This window comes from Cnephaeus nilssonii (genome assembly GCF_951640355.1).
Source record: "Cnephaeus nilssonii genome assembly, chromosome: 4".
Classification (NCBI taxonomy): domain Eukaryota; kingdom Metazoa; phylum Chordata; class Mammalia; order Chiroptera; family Vespertilionidae; genus Cnephaeus; species Cnephaeus nilssonii.
In genome coordinates, this window is record NC_137075.1 from 69,390,260 (window position 1) to 69,406,623 (window position 16,364).

General features: G+C 46.0%; 1 protein-coding gene across 1 annotated transcript in view; it reads right to left on the reverse strand.

Annotated features, from left to right (window-relative positions):
* TRIM9 (tripartite motif containing 9) overlaps nucleotides 1-16,364 on the reverse strand; it is a 93,346-nt gene that overhangs the window by 37,673 nt on the left and 39,309 nt on the right. Inside the window, exons 2-3 of the mRNA XM_079768991.1 lie at nucleotides 8,584-8,679; nucleotides 6,579-6,701 (exon numbers count right to left, since the gene is read on the reverse strand). Of these exons, the coding sequence (XP_079625117.1) occupies nucleotides 6,579-6,701; nucleotides 8,584-8,679 (219 nt within the window). The remainder of the gene's footprint in view (nucleotides 1-6,578; nucleotides 6,702-8,583; nucleotides 8,680-16,364) is intronic.

The window sequence follows — 16,364 nt, forward strand, 5'->3', positions numbered from 1 at the left end:
CCAAATGTCTTCATTGTAATAGATTAACTGAACTTCTAGCCAGTAGTAGTTTTATTGGGATTGAGCTAATTATTGGCTTAAATTTGTTGCGTTTTCTTTCTAGTAATGGCTGTAGCCAGTCAAATGCTATATAATTATTTTAAAATTCTTTGTGAACTTGAGCAGATATTCCTTCTTCCCTTCCTTCTTTCTTCCTCTCTTTCTTCTTTCTTCCCTCCCTCCCTCCCCAATCTCTCTCTCTCTTGCCTATTATGAATCAATGGTAAAATAGCTTAGGTAAGCAGTTTGACAAGCCAATAATATCATTAGTGTAAATTTGTACTCAGTGATATGGCCATGTAATTAGTTTCTAACAAACATAATGGGATCATAGCAGGCAATACATAGTAAATAATAACAAAGATGATGATGACAATAATAATAATGATTCCAACAAAATCCAACAGTACAGTAGGATTCAAAATCAAGCATTCTATAGATAATTACAATTGGGATATGGAGACCCTTTTTAAATATGAAAAGCTCCATAAAACAGTAAGCTTTATCAATATCCCTCGGCATTCTCACTGAGTAATTTTGTTGGTATGTTAGTTTACCAACCACATATGGAAATTAAAGATTATACTTTTCCAGAATATTTTTAAATAACTATAACTTTCTTTTCCCAGAGGATCTGGGAGTTGAAAGGTAATTAAGACACCTATCACACACTATTCAACATATGAATTCATTATAATATATTGGAGATAGAATACACTTAAGATAATTATTTTAAATTCTGAATATTACATAAATAACAATAATTATCAGATATTTCCTTGGGTTTAGCAAATGAAAAATAGCATTTGTAAAGTTCCTGAGAAAAGCATAGGTCTCATTAATGAGACATTTTACTGTAAGTTGTCACAAATTCCCTGTGAGGATTGCACAGAGAGGACAATACTCAGGGCCTTGCTCAGGGAGGGCAGACCTGGGAAGGATGTTAACAAACATGCAGACAGGACAGGGAACCTGGGATCCAGTCTATTTGTTTGTCATGAGGATATTGCTCAGGAGTTCCAAATATGACCTGGTAATATTTCTTGAAAACTCAAAAGCTTTTCTTCTCTCCAGTAGCTTCCTGACATTTGCTTTAGTTCACCATATCCTGAAAATAGATATTTGGCTCCCAGTGCTTTTTTCAAACCACAAAATAGTATCAACTGTAATTTACATTTCAAACAGTTTTCCTAAAATATGGCCACATCTGCATATGTCTCAAAGTCTTTTTCAAAAAAAAGCTTTTAAAAATAGCTCACCCAACTTTGTGAACTATTTTGTAGGATGATCAATTATAAACTCAGCCCACTAAAGAATGTCTGAGGTTCAGAGACAGTGATACCCATGTGTAGGCTAATTCTACACTATAAAATACTAGAGGCCCAGTGCACAAACTTGTGCATGGGTGGGGTTCCTCAGCCTGGCCGACGATGGGGGCTAATTGGGGCCGGCCACAGAAGGTTGTCTGTGGGAGTGCACTGACCACCAGGGGGCAGCTCCTGCATTGAGTGTCTGCCCCCTGGTGGTCAGTGCATGTCATAGTGACTAGTCGACCAGTCGTTCAGTCAACAGGCTGTAACAGTCGCTTAGGCTTTTATATATATAGATGGTTTATGAAGAGTAAGCCTCTAGGAACCCTTCTTCAGTGTGCTGAGTGAAACCAGATTTCCAGTCATTCTCTCTCCTTAATAACATCAATAATAATAGCGAATATTTACTGGGTACTGTGCTCAATGTTTTCCAATGTCAGATGAAGTGATGACTACTTCAACCTTATTTCACACACAGGAAAAAGAAATGGAGGCTTAACACTTGCCTACAGTTAGAGACCCAGTAAATGATAAAGGGTGTCCTCAAACCCCATACTCTCTGACACGGAGACTGGGCTCTTCACCACTCAGCTCCATCTTGCCTCTGAACAGAGCTGCTCAATGTGCTCAAGCCATCAGTGCTCTCAGAGAGGGCCTGAGCAGACTGTAAAGGCTGTCTTTATACACGCTCCCTTTCCAGCACCCCAAGCCTTTTGGATTGCTCAGGAAGAGAAAGTTGCCAGAACACACACACACATACAACTCTCCTCTTTGTCAGCAAAAAGCTTCCCCAGAGAACTCGACCAAAGGAAGCGGAAGACCATAAGATGATCCCTGCCGGACTGTGAGGGATGGGTTAGCCAACAAAGATAGAAAGAACTGTGCTTGGCAAGGGATGTCCCTAAAAGGCCAGTCTTTTCTCACAAATCCGAGTCGCAACAGAAGTGTCAAGAAAGGGAAAAGGCAGGAGGAGAAAAACAGCGAGGGAGACAGGGAGGCTGGCATCGGGAGCCACGGCGTTGGCACTGCTGGCTGTTTTTAGAAGCAGTGACAGATACAATCAGCTGAAACAGCAGAGAAACAAATCGCTCGAGACAGAAGACAGAACAGCTTTGCTGCCGTGGGGGACACCCGGCCACCTGTCTCTGGTTTCCATAGCCCTTTGGGATCTGGGGCAGGGAGCTCCGCCCTGGGCAGAGTGAAATGAGGGCAGGCCCCGCTGCTCAGTGCTCAGCAGCCCCCAAGAGCTTTAGTGCACCCTGCGCGGCAGAGCCCCAGTGATGCCTTAAATCCATCGGCATCCACAGCACAGCCTATAACGCGTTTCCATCCAGTACCATCTGCAGAGGCAGCACTAAGGAGGGGGCTGGGGAGCTTCATGCCACCTTTTGATATAAGTAAATGATGCTTTCTTAATCTCTGATTCCTCTTCCATCCAGATTCCTGCCCTTACATCATCCCCAATAGGAAACTTGAAGTTGCTACGATAGTCACCATCCATATAATTGATCACAAACTGTTCGTTGTGTTCTGTTTTGTAATGCCAGGAAAGTGTCTACAATATTTTAGAAAAGACATTTCCATTGGGAAAACATTACAATGTTATGGCTAGATACTAAAACCATTGGCCCATTATTTAGGGAAAACCCCAGCTGTACAGCTCATTTCCTAAAGATAACTGTGTTTTTATTTTAGATCACTCTATGTGATTGATTCAAAAGGTATCTTGCGTTCTGCTATAGCAACAAGAGATCTGGATTTCTGAAGCATGCTAAAATGAAGGGCTAGAGTGGCGATCTGTTAATAATGTCAGAGCAGCGACAGAAACCGAACACGTGCATCAGTCCTCATGACTACCTGGATGGAGCAAGGCCAGGGTGCAGTGTGCTAACCACCGTCTTCCTCCCTCCAAGCTCTGCCGAATCCCACAGGCGAGAACGTAAGCTGCCACTAGCACACACCTCCCAAAGTTTGGGCAACTCCAGGGCCAGCTCTCCCATGAGCCCCTCTGTGACCCTTTCAGCTGCAAGTAATTTTACCCTCCTCCCAACTTCCATGGCACTGGCCACCTCTCCTCTGAAAGCTCTCTCTCTACCCGTGTTGAAGTCTTCTGTGGGTGTGATTTATCTCATCCTCTGAAATGTAAGCTCTGGAAGGGGGTGTCTCACCCTGAGCCACCTTCTCTCTCCTCCCCTGCTCCCCGACCCAGCACTCAGCTCGTAGCAGGTGTGCAGTAGGTGCTGGTGGACTGAGGAGAGGGTGGGGGTGGGGACAAACCTTCTCTGTGCATGGTACTTCTACCAGTCAGAGGCAGTACAGATTCTGGGCTCTGAAGCCGGGTTACCAGCACTGGAATCCTGGGTCCTTGGACCAGTTCCTAATATCGTGGAGCCATGGTTTCTCACCTCTAGAAAGGGGGTAAGAGTAAGAATGACCTTGTAGAGGTGTTGTGAGGAATTGAGGAGTTGGTCCCCAGTTTGAACAGTGCTGCCTCAAAGCAGGTGTCCCCGAGTGTGAGCGATTGCTATTAGGAAAGCCGGGACTTGGTGGCCAAGGATGCTCATTCTGTGTTGCTCCCTGGGCAACTATAGAATCACATTTCAGAGCATGTCTGGATTTTAATTCAGCTTAAGAAAATGGCGACTCGAAGGATTTTTCACTCAGACCTAACGTGACTATCTTGGAGGAAAATGTTAATGGAGTAGAAATATTTTCCAGATTGTTGCAGCTAAATCGATAAGATTGATATCCACCTGGTAAAACGTTCAGGGAATTTTTTGGGGTAAAAACCAGTAGTTTTAATACTGCTCCCACTGTCCTCCCTACATATTAGGAATCACTGCATATGTTGCCGTGAGACACAGCCCAGGGGTCCGTCAGGGAACTAAAAAGCAAATAACTTGATCCCAGGCTTTAGGAGATTGGAGTCTGGAAACTGATGAGCTAGAGAAAGCCATGTAGGTAAAACTAGCCATTATTCCACACTTTGCGAATGAAGCATGACACAGGTGCCTCCTTTGAAAGCCCAGGGCCTTGCTGATTACCTTCAGCTCCAGGGCACAGGCTGCACCAGGCGGGGCTGGAGTTGGCTGTAAGATGAACCTGGGACGGTCTTCCAGTTAGACTCACCACCAGGAAACAGTATTGGTCTCTCTGGAAGGAGTGTTATAATCCCCAGCCTTGGACACTTTTCTTTCCGCCCTCCTGGTTCAGATTCAACTTCAAGATGTGCAGTTTTCTCTATCAAGGACTCTGCCATGCCTCTCCTTGATCAAATTGTGCTTTTGCTGCCTCATCAGGAACAAACTCAAAGTCATGGTTCTGATCCGGTGCCAGAGGAGGTCTCACTGGCCACCTTCATCGTGGGCATAGCTCTCGTCAGCCCTTTCTGGGCTGGGCCCCTTGGTCACAGCTCAGCCTTCTGTCTGCCTCCATTCCACAGGCCCCTTCAGTGACAGCTGGCCAAGTCACAGAGGCAGGGGAGAAAGGGTTATATTCCAGCCACATGATGGCCCTGGCTTTGGGGAAGGAAGAAGCAGGTATGTGGCTCTTCATGTGTTTTGAGGAGCAGCAGGTGGGCATTGGAGGAGGGTGCCTTAGAGGAGGCAGCTGGAGTGGGGGTTTTCTTCACCCTGGGGAGAAGTGGGCATCTTGCCCTGACCAGTTTGGCTCAGTGGATAGAGCGTCGGCCTGTGGACTTAAGGGTCCTGGGTTCAATTCCGGTCAAGGGCATGTACCTTGGTTGCGGGCACGTCCCCAGTGGGGGGTGTGCAGGAGGCAGCTGATTGATGTTTCTCTCTCATCGATGTTTCTAACTTTCTGTCCCTCTCCCTTCATCTCTGTAAAAATCAATAAAATATATTAAAAAAAAAAAAAAAGAAGAAGTGGGCATCTTGCAGGGGAAATGGTGCTCTTTATGGTGCTGCCTGGCTCCCTGTGCGCCTGAGCTCCAGGTCCTGGGGTGGGGGTGGGGCACATAGGAAGGACTGGTGACTGCTGTTCAGGGCTCAGCATGGCAGTTTTGCTGCAGGCCTTGCCCAGGCCTCATGCCCCTGTTAGCATCTGGTTTCTTGCTTTGTTTCTCGTAACCACGAACTGGGTACTGGCCTGGCTTGAAGCTTCCCTGCCACCAAGCTTTAGTCTAAAATCTTGACAGTTGTGCTCTCTTATTTCTTCATTTTCAAACTTTTCCTTGGGTCTCCTACTGGATCCTAGTCTTTTAGACGTGGGGCAGTTCTCTTATCCTCCTGTTCCAAACTTGTGTGGATACCTGATACTAACTGCAATGGTCACCAGCTCTCAGCTCCCCCGCGGCTGTGCCCACTCACCGCTGCCCACTATGGAAGCTCCCTGATGCTGACCGCCTGATCCCAACAGAGAGCTTATGGTCAGACTTCATTTCTTTACCGCCCTCCCCCCACCCCGCCCCCCCGCCGCAACCCCAGGCCAACACTGCACACTGCACACCCACCATCCACTGGTCACCACCCAGAGGCTTACTGGCCATGTATGTGGACCTTCGGTGACTTCCTACTTCTGAGCTCCCCTCAGCTGGGCTCTTCCCATGTACCCAGCCTGCTCTCAGCTGCTGCTGCCCTGCTCCAATGGGGCCGTGAATGGGGTATCACCTGCTCCAGGACAGTCCTTCTGCCAACAGGGACCCAGACTTGTAATCAATTGATTCCACCTTGTGATGGCAAGTGTGTACAGCTGTCCAAATGCACGATTCACTTCAAAGTTAAGACAACTCTTGTTTGCCTTCTGGGAAGTACACACTCCATTTCCCAATTCAAAACCACATTGTGTCTCTGTATGGCCACTCTGATCACCCTGCCTAAAATTTCAACCACCATCTCCAGTATTCCCCATCCCTGTTTCCTTATTTTTTTTTCTTAGCATTTTTCACTAATATACTGGATATCTTACTTATCTTGCTTATTATTTATCCTTCCTGGTAAATATAAGCCCCATGAGGGCAGGGATCTTTATTTATTTTATTATGCCTGTACCCAAAGCAATTTCTGACCCAGAGGAGTCACTCAACAAATCTAGCTGAGTAAAATTAAGAAGTGAGTGGTGAATAAAGGGCTATGCCCACTCCTTGCCAGCCAGGCCTCTGCCCTCCCAAGGCTGTGGGCATCCTGCTTCCCCCTCCCGTCTAGCCTGTTTGTCACAGCCCGAGGAGCCCAGCCCCGTGGCTTTCTGGTCCCCCCACGGCCCAGCACTCACCTTCAGCTTGTGCTCATGCTCCTTGTTGACGCGGGCAAGCAGCTGGGCTTTCCTCCTGTTGAGGGCATCAATAAGGGCATCACACTGGGCCACCAGGCAGGCCTCAAACTCCACACTGTTCTCCTGTGTGAGAGAGCACACCTCTCAGCCATAAGCTGCCTGGGTGCCTTGGGCTGCTAGGGAAAACCTGCGGGGAACCTGGCGCTAACTGCACTGTTCACCAGCTCCCAGCTCCCCCGAGCTTGCCCATCCACTGTGGGGTAGAGATCCCCACTGAAGGGAAGGAAGAGGAGCTCTGTCCACACAAAAACTGTGTTCTGCTCTAAATTTAGATAAAAAAGGATGAATATCACTTGATCAACTTATTTTTAGCAAAAGGGAGTCATCTCCAAAGTCTGAATTATATTAAATAAAATCAAGCTTTGTTTGTAGAGTTGCACATGAATCCTTTTGAAGGCTGGCATATGTTCAGCTGTGTTTGGTGGAAGGTGACATTCTGATAGGCTGGTTGCCTGAGGGAGTGGGTATTGTTAAGACACAAGAGATGAAAGAGTCACTGAATTCAGGAAAGAAATAAGAAAGAGAATGGCAATGGTCTTCAATAGTAAACAATAATCAGATGACACCGGAAGTTTGTAAGATTAATCATGGCCAAAAGTGCTCCTTTCATTAAGGAAAGCAAAGTGAACATAAATGGGTAGGTTGCTCAAGTCAGACATGAACCAACAGCTTGTGGAGGATGATAACCACATTCTAAATGAATGATAGCTTCCCCACGATGCTTAAGTTGAATGCTGGATCTACATTTTTTTAATTCATTACACATTAATTTTAAGCGATTCTTTCACTAAATTATAAGCAATGTTAAGTTTTGGTTTTCGTGGCACTTGCTTTGAGTTCTGAGAGGAGTCCCCTGGAAAACATCACTTAAGAGCCTTCTCTGTCCCATGCAGGGTAATATTGGGAGGGAGAGGGGAGCTTATGATAGGCTCTGATTAGACCAGAAGGAAAGCTTTGTCTGATGAAGAGGTAGGGTACTGAGGCAAGCCTGGGGCTGCATATTTTATGCCAGCAAAAGCAAAGAAGAGGCTCTATTGCTTGGGGAATAGAAGGACATGTACAGCTGTTAGGTTGTTAAGGAATCAGAAGTTTTAACATGGGCATCTATGCCAAAAATAGGCAAAGAAATCAGTGTGAGATGATTTAGAAAGAAGGCTGACTTACATTAAAAAAGTCATTTCTGCCTTGACATGGGTTAATTATTAGTTCAGAAAGACAATTTAATCGAGGGCAGAGCTCAGGTTACTTCTCTGAGGTAAATTTTAAAACACAGGAATGGTAAACAGTGAAGAAAGTCATTATTTTAGCATGTCATGCAATTTATGCCTTCTCCCCTTTAGCTCTAGGGAAGAATTCACCAGCTTCCAGATGCTGGCTGATCTGTTGATCATTGTGTCCAGATAAAGCAATCTGAAATTACAGTCACCAGGAGATTGTGGTTGAAAAATATTTAAGTATCTAAGTAGAGGAGAAGCATCACCATGAGGCAGAAAAGAAGGAAAGAGGAAGAAAAGGAAGGAAGAAAAAAAAGAGCAAGTACTATTTGTTTGTTACCATTAGATAAGATATAATCATTGCAAGGTGCTTTGGGAACCTATAGAGTTTAAAAAACTCAACAACAATGACTCTACATCCACAAAGAAGTAGACCCCTTTCTAAATACACAGCAGTGGAGAATTAGGACCTCTGTGTGGAGGATAGGAACTACTTGGAAAGCCAGGTTCTTTCTGGCTACTGGCAAACGTAACACCTCAAGAAGGAACATGTCAGAAGCTGGTCTGTACGTGTATTTGTATGTAATGGAAGAGACAGAGCAGAAGAAAAGAAATAGGATTTCCCCCACAACACATAAAAATAAAAGAGAAGCAACAATCTCCCTCATCACATAGCTTCCTCTTATCGTACGAGGTTCGCTGCCTGGCTCAGGTGCTGCCGCCTCAGGTACCTGGATCTGCTGGACCATGTTGCGGAGCTGCACCAGAAACTCCTTGGCTTCTTTGGCCCTGTCCGACAGCCCGTTCAGCGCCTGGGACAGCTGGCTCTGCAAGACAAAGAAGGAAGACATGGAGCTATAATCACATGGAGTAACAACAAGGTCAAACAGGGCTGTGTTGACCTGAGACCCAAGAGTCCTCGGCCCCCTCAGATTGCTCTTGTCTGAGTCAGGCCACTTAGCCGACGTTGGTCCATGTGGATTCTGATATCAAGGGCCTCCAGGTGCCTTCCATAGGCTCTGAGTAGCTTCTCTTCTGATAAAGTGAGACCTTCTGGCCACGCAGTCAAAGGCCCTGGCCCGCTGATATTTGCCTGGAATGTCCTCATCTCATTAAGTATTAATTCAGCAATAATTTATCCAATGCCTATTATTTGCAAGAATTAAAAAAAAAAAGCAGAGTCAGATGATCTGATAATTATCAACATTATTTAGCCCAAAGGCCTATGGGTGTGGGGTTGGGGCAGAAGGAGTGAAGAGAGTCAAGAACAGGATGAGGGAAGGAAGGAAGCATCTCAGTGTGATGCTCTGATGCCATTTAAATGGAAAGATAACTAACTACAAGGGCACAAGGACATTCTTCCTCATTAACATCCTCCTTCTCCCAAGTACAGCCCTGCTGCCTAACTCTTCTCCACACTGGCCTCCTAAACCAGGCGTGCTGTCTGTGATATCCCACCCCTCCCCGTCCACATAGGGAAGCAGTTCTGCTGGGGGCACGTGTCCAGGGAAGCACCGGCTTTCCCAGCCTCCCTGTCTGCTGGGGTAACCACGGGACACGCTGCCGATGGATGAGACCTAAGTGGAAGCCATGGGGGCAGGTAGAGTCTGAGGAAGCCTGTGCGTTTCTGCAAACATGGTACCAGGGTCGCAGGTGCGCTCTCCTTTCCTCTTGTTCCTGACTTTGTGACGGATTCCTTGTGATTCTCAAGAGGAGAGGGCCAACCTGATAAGGGAGCAGGGGTAGAAAGAGAAAGCCTGAGCTCCAATGGCATCTGTGAACAGCTGAGCCAGCGCTTGAGGTCTCCTACCACCAGGCTTCTTGTTAAACTCACTCCAGGCTAAGTCCGTGCACTGGAGCTTCCCATCACTTGCAACCATCACCATGGCACCTGATACAAAGTTCCATCACCTGGCAGCCGGGGCAGGTCCTTCCATCCCTCCTGTAAACTACAGAGACAAACGCCCTTTCCCATATGTCTTCTTTGAAAACGAAAGCCCGCCCTCCTCCTTGCCAACACAAGGCCGCATCCACTTTTTCCTCTCAGTAAAGAGTCAGAATCTTAAAATTGTATCTCTAGGTCCCGTGTATGTTTTTCCCCTTATATTTGCCTTATTAAATACCAAGTGGGGCACTAAATCTCTTTGAGAATATGCATGCCAAGTGCTCGGTGGAAGCAATGTTGAGTAGTAGAAAGAACAAAGAAAGCCTTTGGAAGGGTTTAAATTCTGGCTCTGTCCCTTCCTAAGGGTGACTCTGAGGAAGTTAACTTGTGGCTGAATTATTCCAATGGGCAAAATGGGAATAATAATCATAATGATACTTTGCAGTTGGATTATTGTGAGGATTTAGTGTATTCACTAATGTGAAAGTTCCTGCTAGTTAAGGGTAGTGGTTAAGGGAATTATTCTGCATTAATAAATGCTGCCAGTTACTGGCTGTTCAGACTTTTACCCATAGTTTTACCTCATCCATAAAATGAGAAGAATACTGTTACTCTTGGAGGTTGTGGGCATTGCATGATATACGATCCCTGAAGCCACGCTGGTGGATGGTACATGCTTAATACACATTGACTGTTATCAGTTCTTATTTACCTTCTTCCTTCCTGCTCACAGATATCTGCTGACTGCCTGGGGACATTTGAAGGGGAGATTCCAGTAGAGGAATGTACTTTATCACTTGTGCTTTGATTTATGTACTCAGACTCTGGGAGGCTAGACCAACAACATAACAGAATAAGAAAAAGCATAAAATGAGACTACACTTGCTGAAAGGGCTACTCAATTCTTTATTACTAGGCCCCAACTGCACTATAATTTGGGGTAAAGTTTTCTCCTCAAGGATTTTTTCCAAGAGCCCAAGGGATGAAGGGAGAAAAGAGGATCTCATTTGGAAGAGCAAGCAATAAAATGAGAGACACATTCCATAGGAGATATTTTTCACTGTTCTTTGGAACTAACTCATAGCCCTTCTTTTTCTGAATGAGTAGAAGCTGGCTGGGCCACCCCAGTTTCCTCCCCCTTTTGATTGTAACCTTCACCTTAGTAACATTTGGAGGTTGGAGTACAGAAGCCAAATTCATTCAATTACACAGAACTGGAGCTACCTGATTTCTTGTATTCCAGCTTTGCAATTAATTGTCTGTATAAGGTAGGTCAGACCTCCCCCTCCCCCTAAAGAATTGTTGACCAAGTGCTGCTGTAAAATTATTCTGTAGTTGACAAAGAATGCTGGCCTCATCCACTCTCAGGATTTTATCTGGCAAAGCAATAAGTGAACTGTAAAATCTACTTGCAGATTTCCTCTCTTTGTGTCTGTGTTAAGTCCTAAGGATGCCTTCTACCTGGCAAAGGAGTGTTCTGGAATTTGAGAAACAACTGCATTATAAGATAAAGATCTAGAAACCTCTCTCGGAAGCTTTGCTAACTTGCAGAAATTGAGCAGGAGACAATGAAAAACACTGGGAACTGTGTAACCCTAGACAATGCTCTTATTGTAAGGATGTATGTGTGTGTTGTTTTTACAGGATAGTCTTTTGATCACATTTATAAACTCCATCTGATATAGAAGAACTTTATTATTGATGGGTTTTGTTTCCCAGAAGCAATTAAATTCCTGCTCTGTGCTAACAGAGATGTTCTGTATTCAGGACCACAGAGTAGCCCTGTAAATTTATACCCGCACACTCAAGATGCAAATATGTAGTGTGTGTTTTCGTTACGGGTACACGCCATTAGAAGCTGTTTATAATGCCTTGGCAATGACATTCTGATTTCTTGGATATTTGTTTTCAAATTTACTGAAAAACTGTCATGATCAGAAAGTGAATGAGAGTGGAAAAATGATGTAGCCAAAGAAGCACTGACAAATTTCCGGTCAAGCGCTCAGAGCATGCTCTGAATAACCAAGATCTCCCCAAAGGATGCGAGTTGTCCGGTGCTTTAGAAACAAAGAACTCTGCCTCCCTCTTCCCTCCTCTCCTGATTTCCTCTCAGTCTCTGCCCGGACGGGCTCCCCTGGCCTCCCAAAGGACAGAACATTGCAGGATTGCGGGGGCTCAACCTGGGAGTGCACAGGGAGGATATCTCAAAGCCTGTTATTATTTAGGCTCAGCCAGTGGGTAAGGAAATTCCACGCATCCTGACCATCTCCTTACTTGCCTGAGCATCCACCCAGCCCAGCCCAGCTGCTAAGCAAGCACACACAGAAGACCAGGTCTTCCTTCCTTTCCCTGCCATGGACATTACTCATGTGTCATCTCCTCCCCTCCGCCTCCTGCCCCAATTTACTAGGACTATTGGATGGAGACAAATTGGGGCAAATGAAAGGAAGCTTCCTGGCTGCCTGGGATCTGAAGTTACAGGCACCCCTTGCTGCCTCCCCAGGGAAGCTTTGTCACCATGCAGGCTGCTCAGGACTGCAGCCCCATCCACCTCCTTCCCAGGGACCAAGGCCAACACAAAACCCAGGAGCAAAGCGACAATCCAGGCAATGTGATCTGAAGGTAGTCCTCCGCCCTCCCCCACACCACCCAGGGGAATAACAATTTTTTTTCTTGAAGAAATACTGACTTTTGAGTCTCACTACATACTGACATTATATAATTAAAAAGTAATAGCAAGAAATTCTAATAGTTATAATATATTGGCCATTTACTTTAAGCCAGGAACTCTGTCGGGTGCCTTTAATACATGCCCAATGTAATCCCAGTCACCACCCTGCCATTTGAGCGGGGGGGGGGGGGGGGGGGGCGGGGAGGTACAGCTGAGTTCAGGTTTGACCACTCACATATGGAAGAGCCAAAACACAAACCCTCGTCTGACTCCAAGTCATGCTCTTTGCCCCACCCTCCCAAAGCAGAGAACTCTTCCTTCACCCATGCAGGAAGGCACCAAAACAACCCATGGCAAGAGCTTGTAAAACCAAAGACGGTGAGCTGATAAGGGGATTTGATTATGCTTAACAATCAGATGGTATGGAAACCATAGCATGGCTAATTAACCTATGAAATGCTCAACGTTTTTCTTCCTGCCTAAAGTTTTTTGGTGAATTTGAAAAGGATCCCTGTCAAAGAGAGGGGTCTCATGGGAGAGGGCAAGCAGCTTTGGACTGGGGTCCAGTCCTGGCTTTCTCACCTACCGACCCGAGACCTTGGCAGAAACCAGGCTGAACGTAGAATGAGGTAAACACATGAGAATTCACTCAGTGAAGCTTTAAGGGGAGGAACCTTCAAACAGAGCCACCCAAGAGCCTGTTTTCCTTCTAGCTAAAGCTCCTCTTCTTCCTGCCTGTGCCCTTTCTGCCCCCGAGGGGGTCTCTCCTCTGGATTCCCTGGTGGTGGAAGTTCCTGGATCTACCCTAGTCCCAGGTCACTGCGGTTACGTGGGAAGGCGGCCTCAGAGGCTGGCCTGCCGGGAGGTGCCACCCTGTCTTTCAGCCCAGCAGCAGGGCTAGGGCTGTGAACAGGCTGCGATCTGCAAGCCGAGTAGCTGAGCCTGGGAACCAAAACACACAGCCCAGGGGCTAGTGTGTGTGTGTGTGTGTGTGTGTGTGTGTGTGTGGACATCTGAGTGTGGGTGAGGCTCTATGTGTGTAAGAGTGTGTGAAACTGTATGTGATTGTATGTGTATGTGTATGAGTGTAGAGTGCGTAAGGGTGTAAGAGAGTATGTGAATGTGTGTGCATGAAATCTCCCATCAGTAGAGTAGGCTCCTGGCTTTGGATAAGACTGGTACCAGAGGGGTCTGATGGGTAGGGATTTGGTCCACGAAACTGCTTATTTCTCATTGGCTGTGACAAAGATTCTCTCTGTGGCCAAACTCTAACCAAGCTTCTCGGAGCTGTGCTTGTCAACTAGGCCTCAACTTTCGCCTAAAAAGACTTGAACAAAACACTCACATAGTCTCTAACTGCTTAAGGCCACATCCTTAGGATGACACTATCCCCCCTTAGAGCATCTGTCTGAGAAAGGCTGCCAGAAGAATGCACTGTTTGTTCCGGGCACCACCTAAAGACAGTCCCCCCCTCTCCCAGGCTCTGTGGGAGGGTAGGAGCCTAACCCCGATAAACGCCACTTAGCAAACCCAGGTGGGTGTCACATGAGGCAACCCCTCCTTCCCACCTTCTGTAACTTTTCCCTTATCTGACTCAGTTACTGAGTTCCCGTCACCCCCTCCCTCTTCCTTCACTCTCCCCTTAAAATGCCCAGTCACCTCTGTACAAATTAAAGTTGAGATCAGTTAATGCTGGACTCTTTTCCCTATTGCGATAGAATATTACTGACTAAAATCTGTCCTTACCACTTTACCTGGTGTTCGGCTTTGTTACCTTTCACAGTGGCCAACCCCAGCTCTGACGAAGGGAGAGCTGGGACAACCCCAAAGAGCTGACCCTTCAAAGGCCCAGGCTAACTCTAAGGATAAGTAGGGGAGCATGTCCCCAGCAGGTCCGCGTTCCCCGGCCTGAACTGGCACGTCCCACACATGAAACAAACCTCACCCCTTTTATCGTGAACCTGACCCTATAAGTTGTGTGGAAGACATTATGGACTTTTAATCTAATACAGTTTTCCCCTTTCCCACCCCTCAGTGCTAGACCTGTGTGCACGCGCACACAAACATTCACACCCAAAGCTTATGACAAATGCTATTTGCCGCCTGCTTAGTAACAAATTACATCCAAACATTCTGTTCCAGTCACTCTTTAAACCATAAACATGTACCAGAAATGCCATTATTTCATCAGATTGTAGCAACTGAAATAGGTAGGACAATGGGCCAATATAGCTCTGGGATGAAGAGGACAGACTCTAAGATCAGATGGACTTAGGTTTAAGTTCTAGCCTTTCACTAGCGGTGTGATCATGGACATATCACCTAATTGTAGTGGATACTGTGGTCTCTGCCCAGATCCCCTTTTAAAGGCCGATACCTCCTTTTTTTTCCAGCTGCTGGGGTATCACTGTTGATAGATTACACTAGAAACTGCTCCTGCCAACAGGCAACTGCATTGCTCAAGGCGCTCCCTTCTGGGGTGGCCTATGAGTGGCTGCTGGGACCCCTTTGACTCAATTTAAGAACAACCTGACAGGCCCTCTCAGTCCCAGGACTCCCTGCAGGACTGGCTGAGGCCACTGCTTCTCCCTCTACCTTCTCGCTTCTTACTTCCTTACAGGTGGATCTACTGGGAACACACAGCAGCTAAACATTCCTACGCAACTCTGAGTCTGTGTCCAGGGAATCCAACCTAGAACACTGCTTTCTAGGCTTAGTTTCCTCATCTGCAATATGGGGATAATAACAGTACCTACATCATAGGATGTGGTGAGAATTATAGGAAATCATGGATAGGAAGTTCTTCTATACAACACCTGGCATATTATAAGCATTTATTTAATAAGTAGTATTATTTTTATAAGAAAAAGTATATTAAAATATACATCTATATCATTAAAAGACTCTGTCATTCCACATGTCCCACTTTGGGGTTTGGTCAGTTACAATTATTCAGAGAGTGGGGTAGATTGTAGTATTGTTCACAACCTTTTGTCCCCCCTCCCCACATTTTTGCCACATGACTTGCAGGGCCTCCTGTAAACGGTGTCCCTGCCCCATTGTCATCCGTGGCCATGTGATTTGCTTTGGTCTGAAGAGGCATTGGGATTTCCACCAGCTCCTTTGCTCTTCTTTGTCATAGGAAGCTGGTAGTGTGTTGATAAACTGGTTCTCAAAAAACAAAAACAAATTCTGATTTAAAGTGTTTGCCAATTTCCACGGTGTAAATGCAAAGTTGATTTTAGGCTACCCAAATGATATCACTACCGCCTAGGAAACTCCAATGAATGAGAAACAAACCCTTGTCTTATAAGCCACTGAGATTTTGGCAGTTGTTACGCGGTAAAACTGACTAATACAGGTAACAAGGATAATTTTTCCCTTCACAATTTAATCCCTCTTCATAGGGTTTCACCATGGGCCAGGCACAGTGCTTCATGCTAGGAAAATAATGATAAAGAAAGTAAACACAATCCCTTCCCTCAAGGAACCATCTGCCCTGAAATGATCACTATTTTGAGCTTAGCAATGCCCATGTAAAAGCCCTCTCCCATAGGCTCTCTAATGAAGCAGAAGACTAGAATATTCTAACAACCAACAGAAATGTAGCTTCTCTACCCTCAGAGGAAAATGCCAAGCATCTGCTTTCCTAGCAGGACATGGCCAGTTCGGGCCATGTTTGAATTCCAGAGATACTTCGAACAGCTTTAAATCCATCAAACGGAAGACGTTTCTCTGCCTGAGACAGGAAACTCTTAACCTGGGAATGCGGGTCACCATGCAGGTTTTTTCAGCAATGAGACCCAGGAGCCACTTTTCGCCTCACAGCACAGCAAGTACCTAGTAAAACTGTGGCCTCACCCAATGCTCACAGTTTCTTAGGAGAAAATGGATTTGCAGTGTCTCTATGGCTTTTGCTTAGCGTGCTGGCAGCCGTAAACGAATTCATGCAGCAA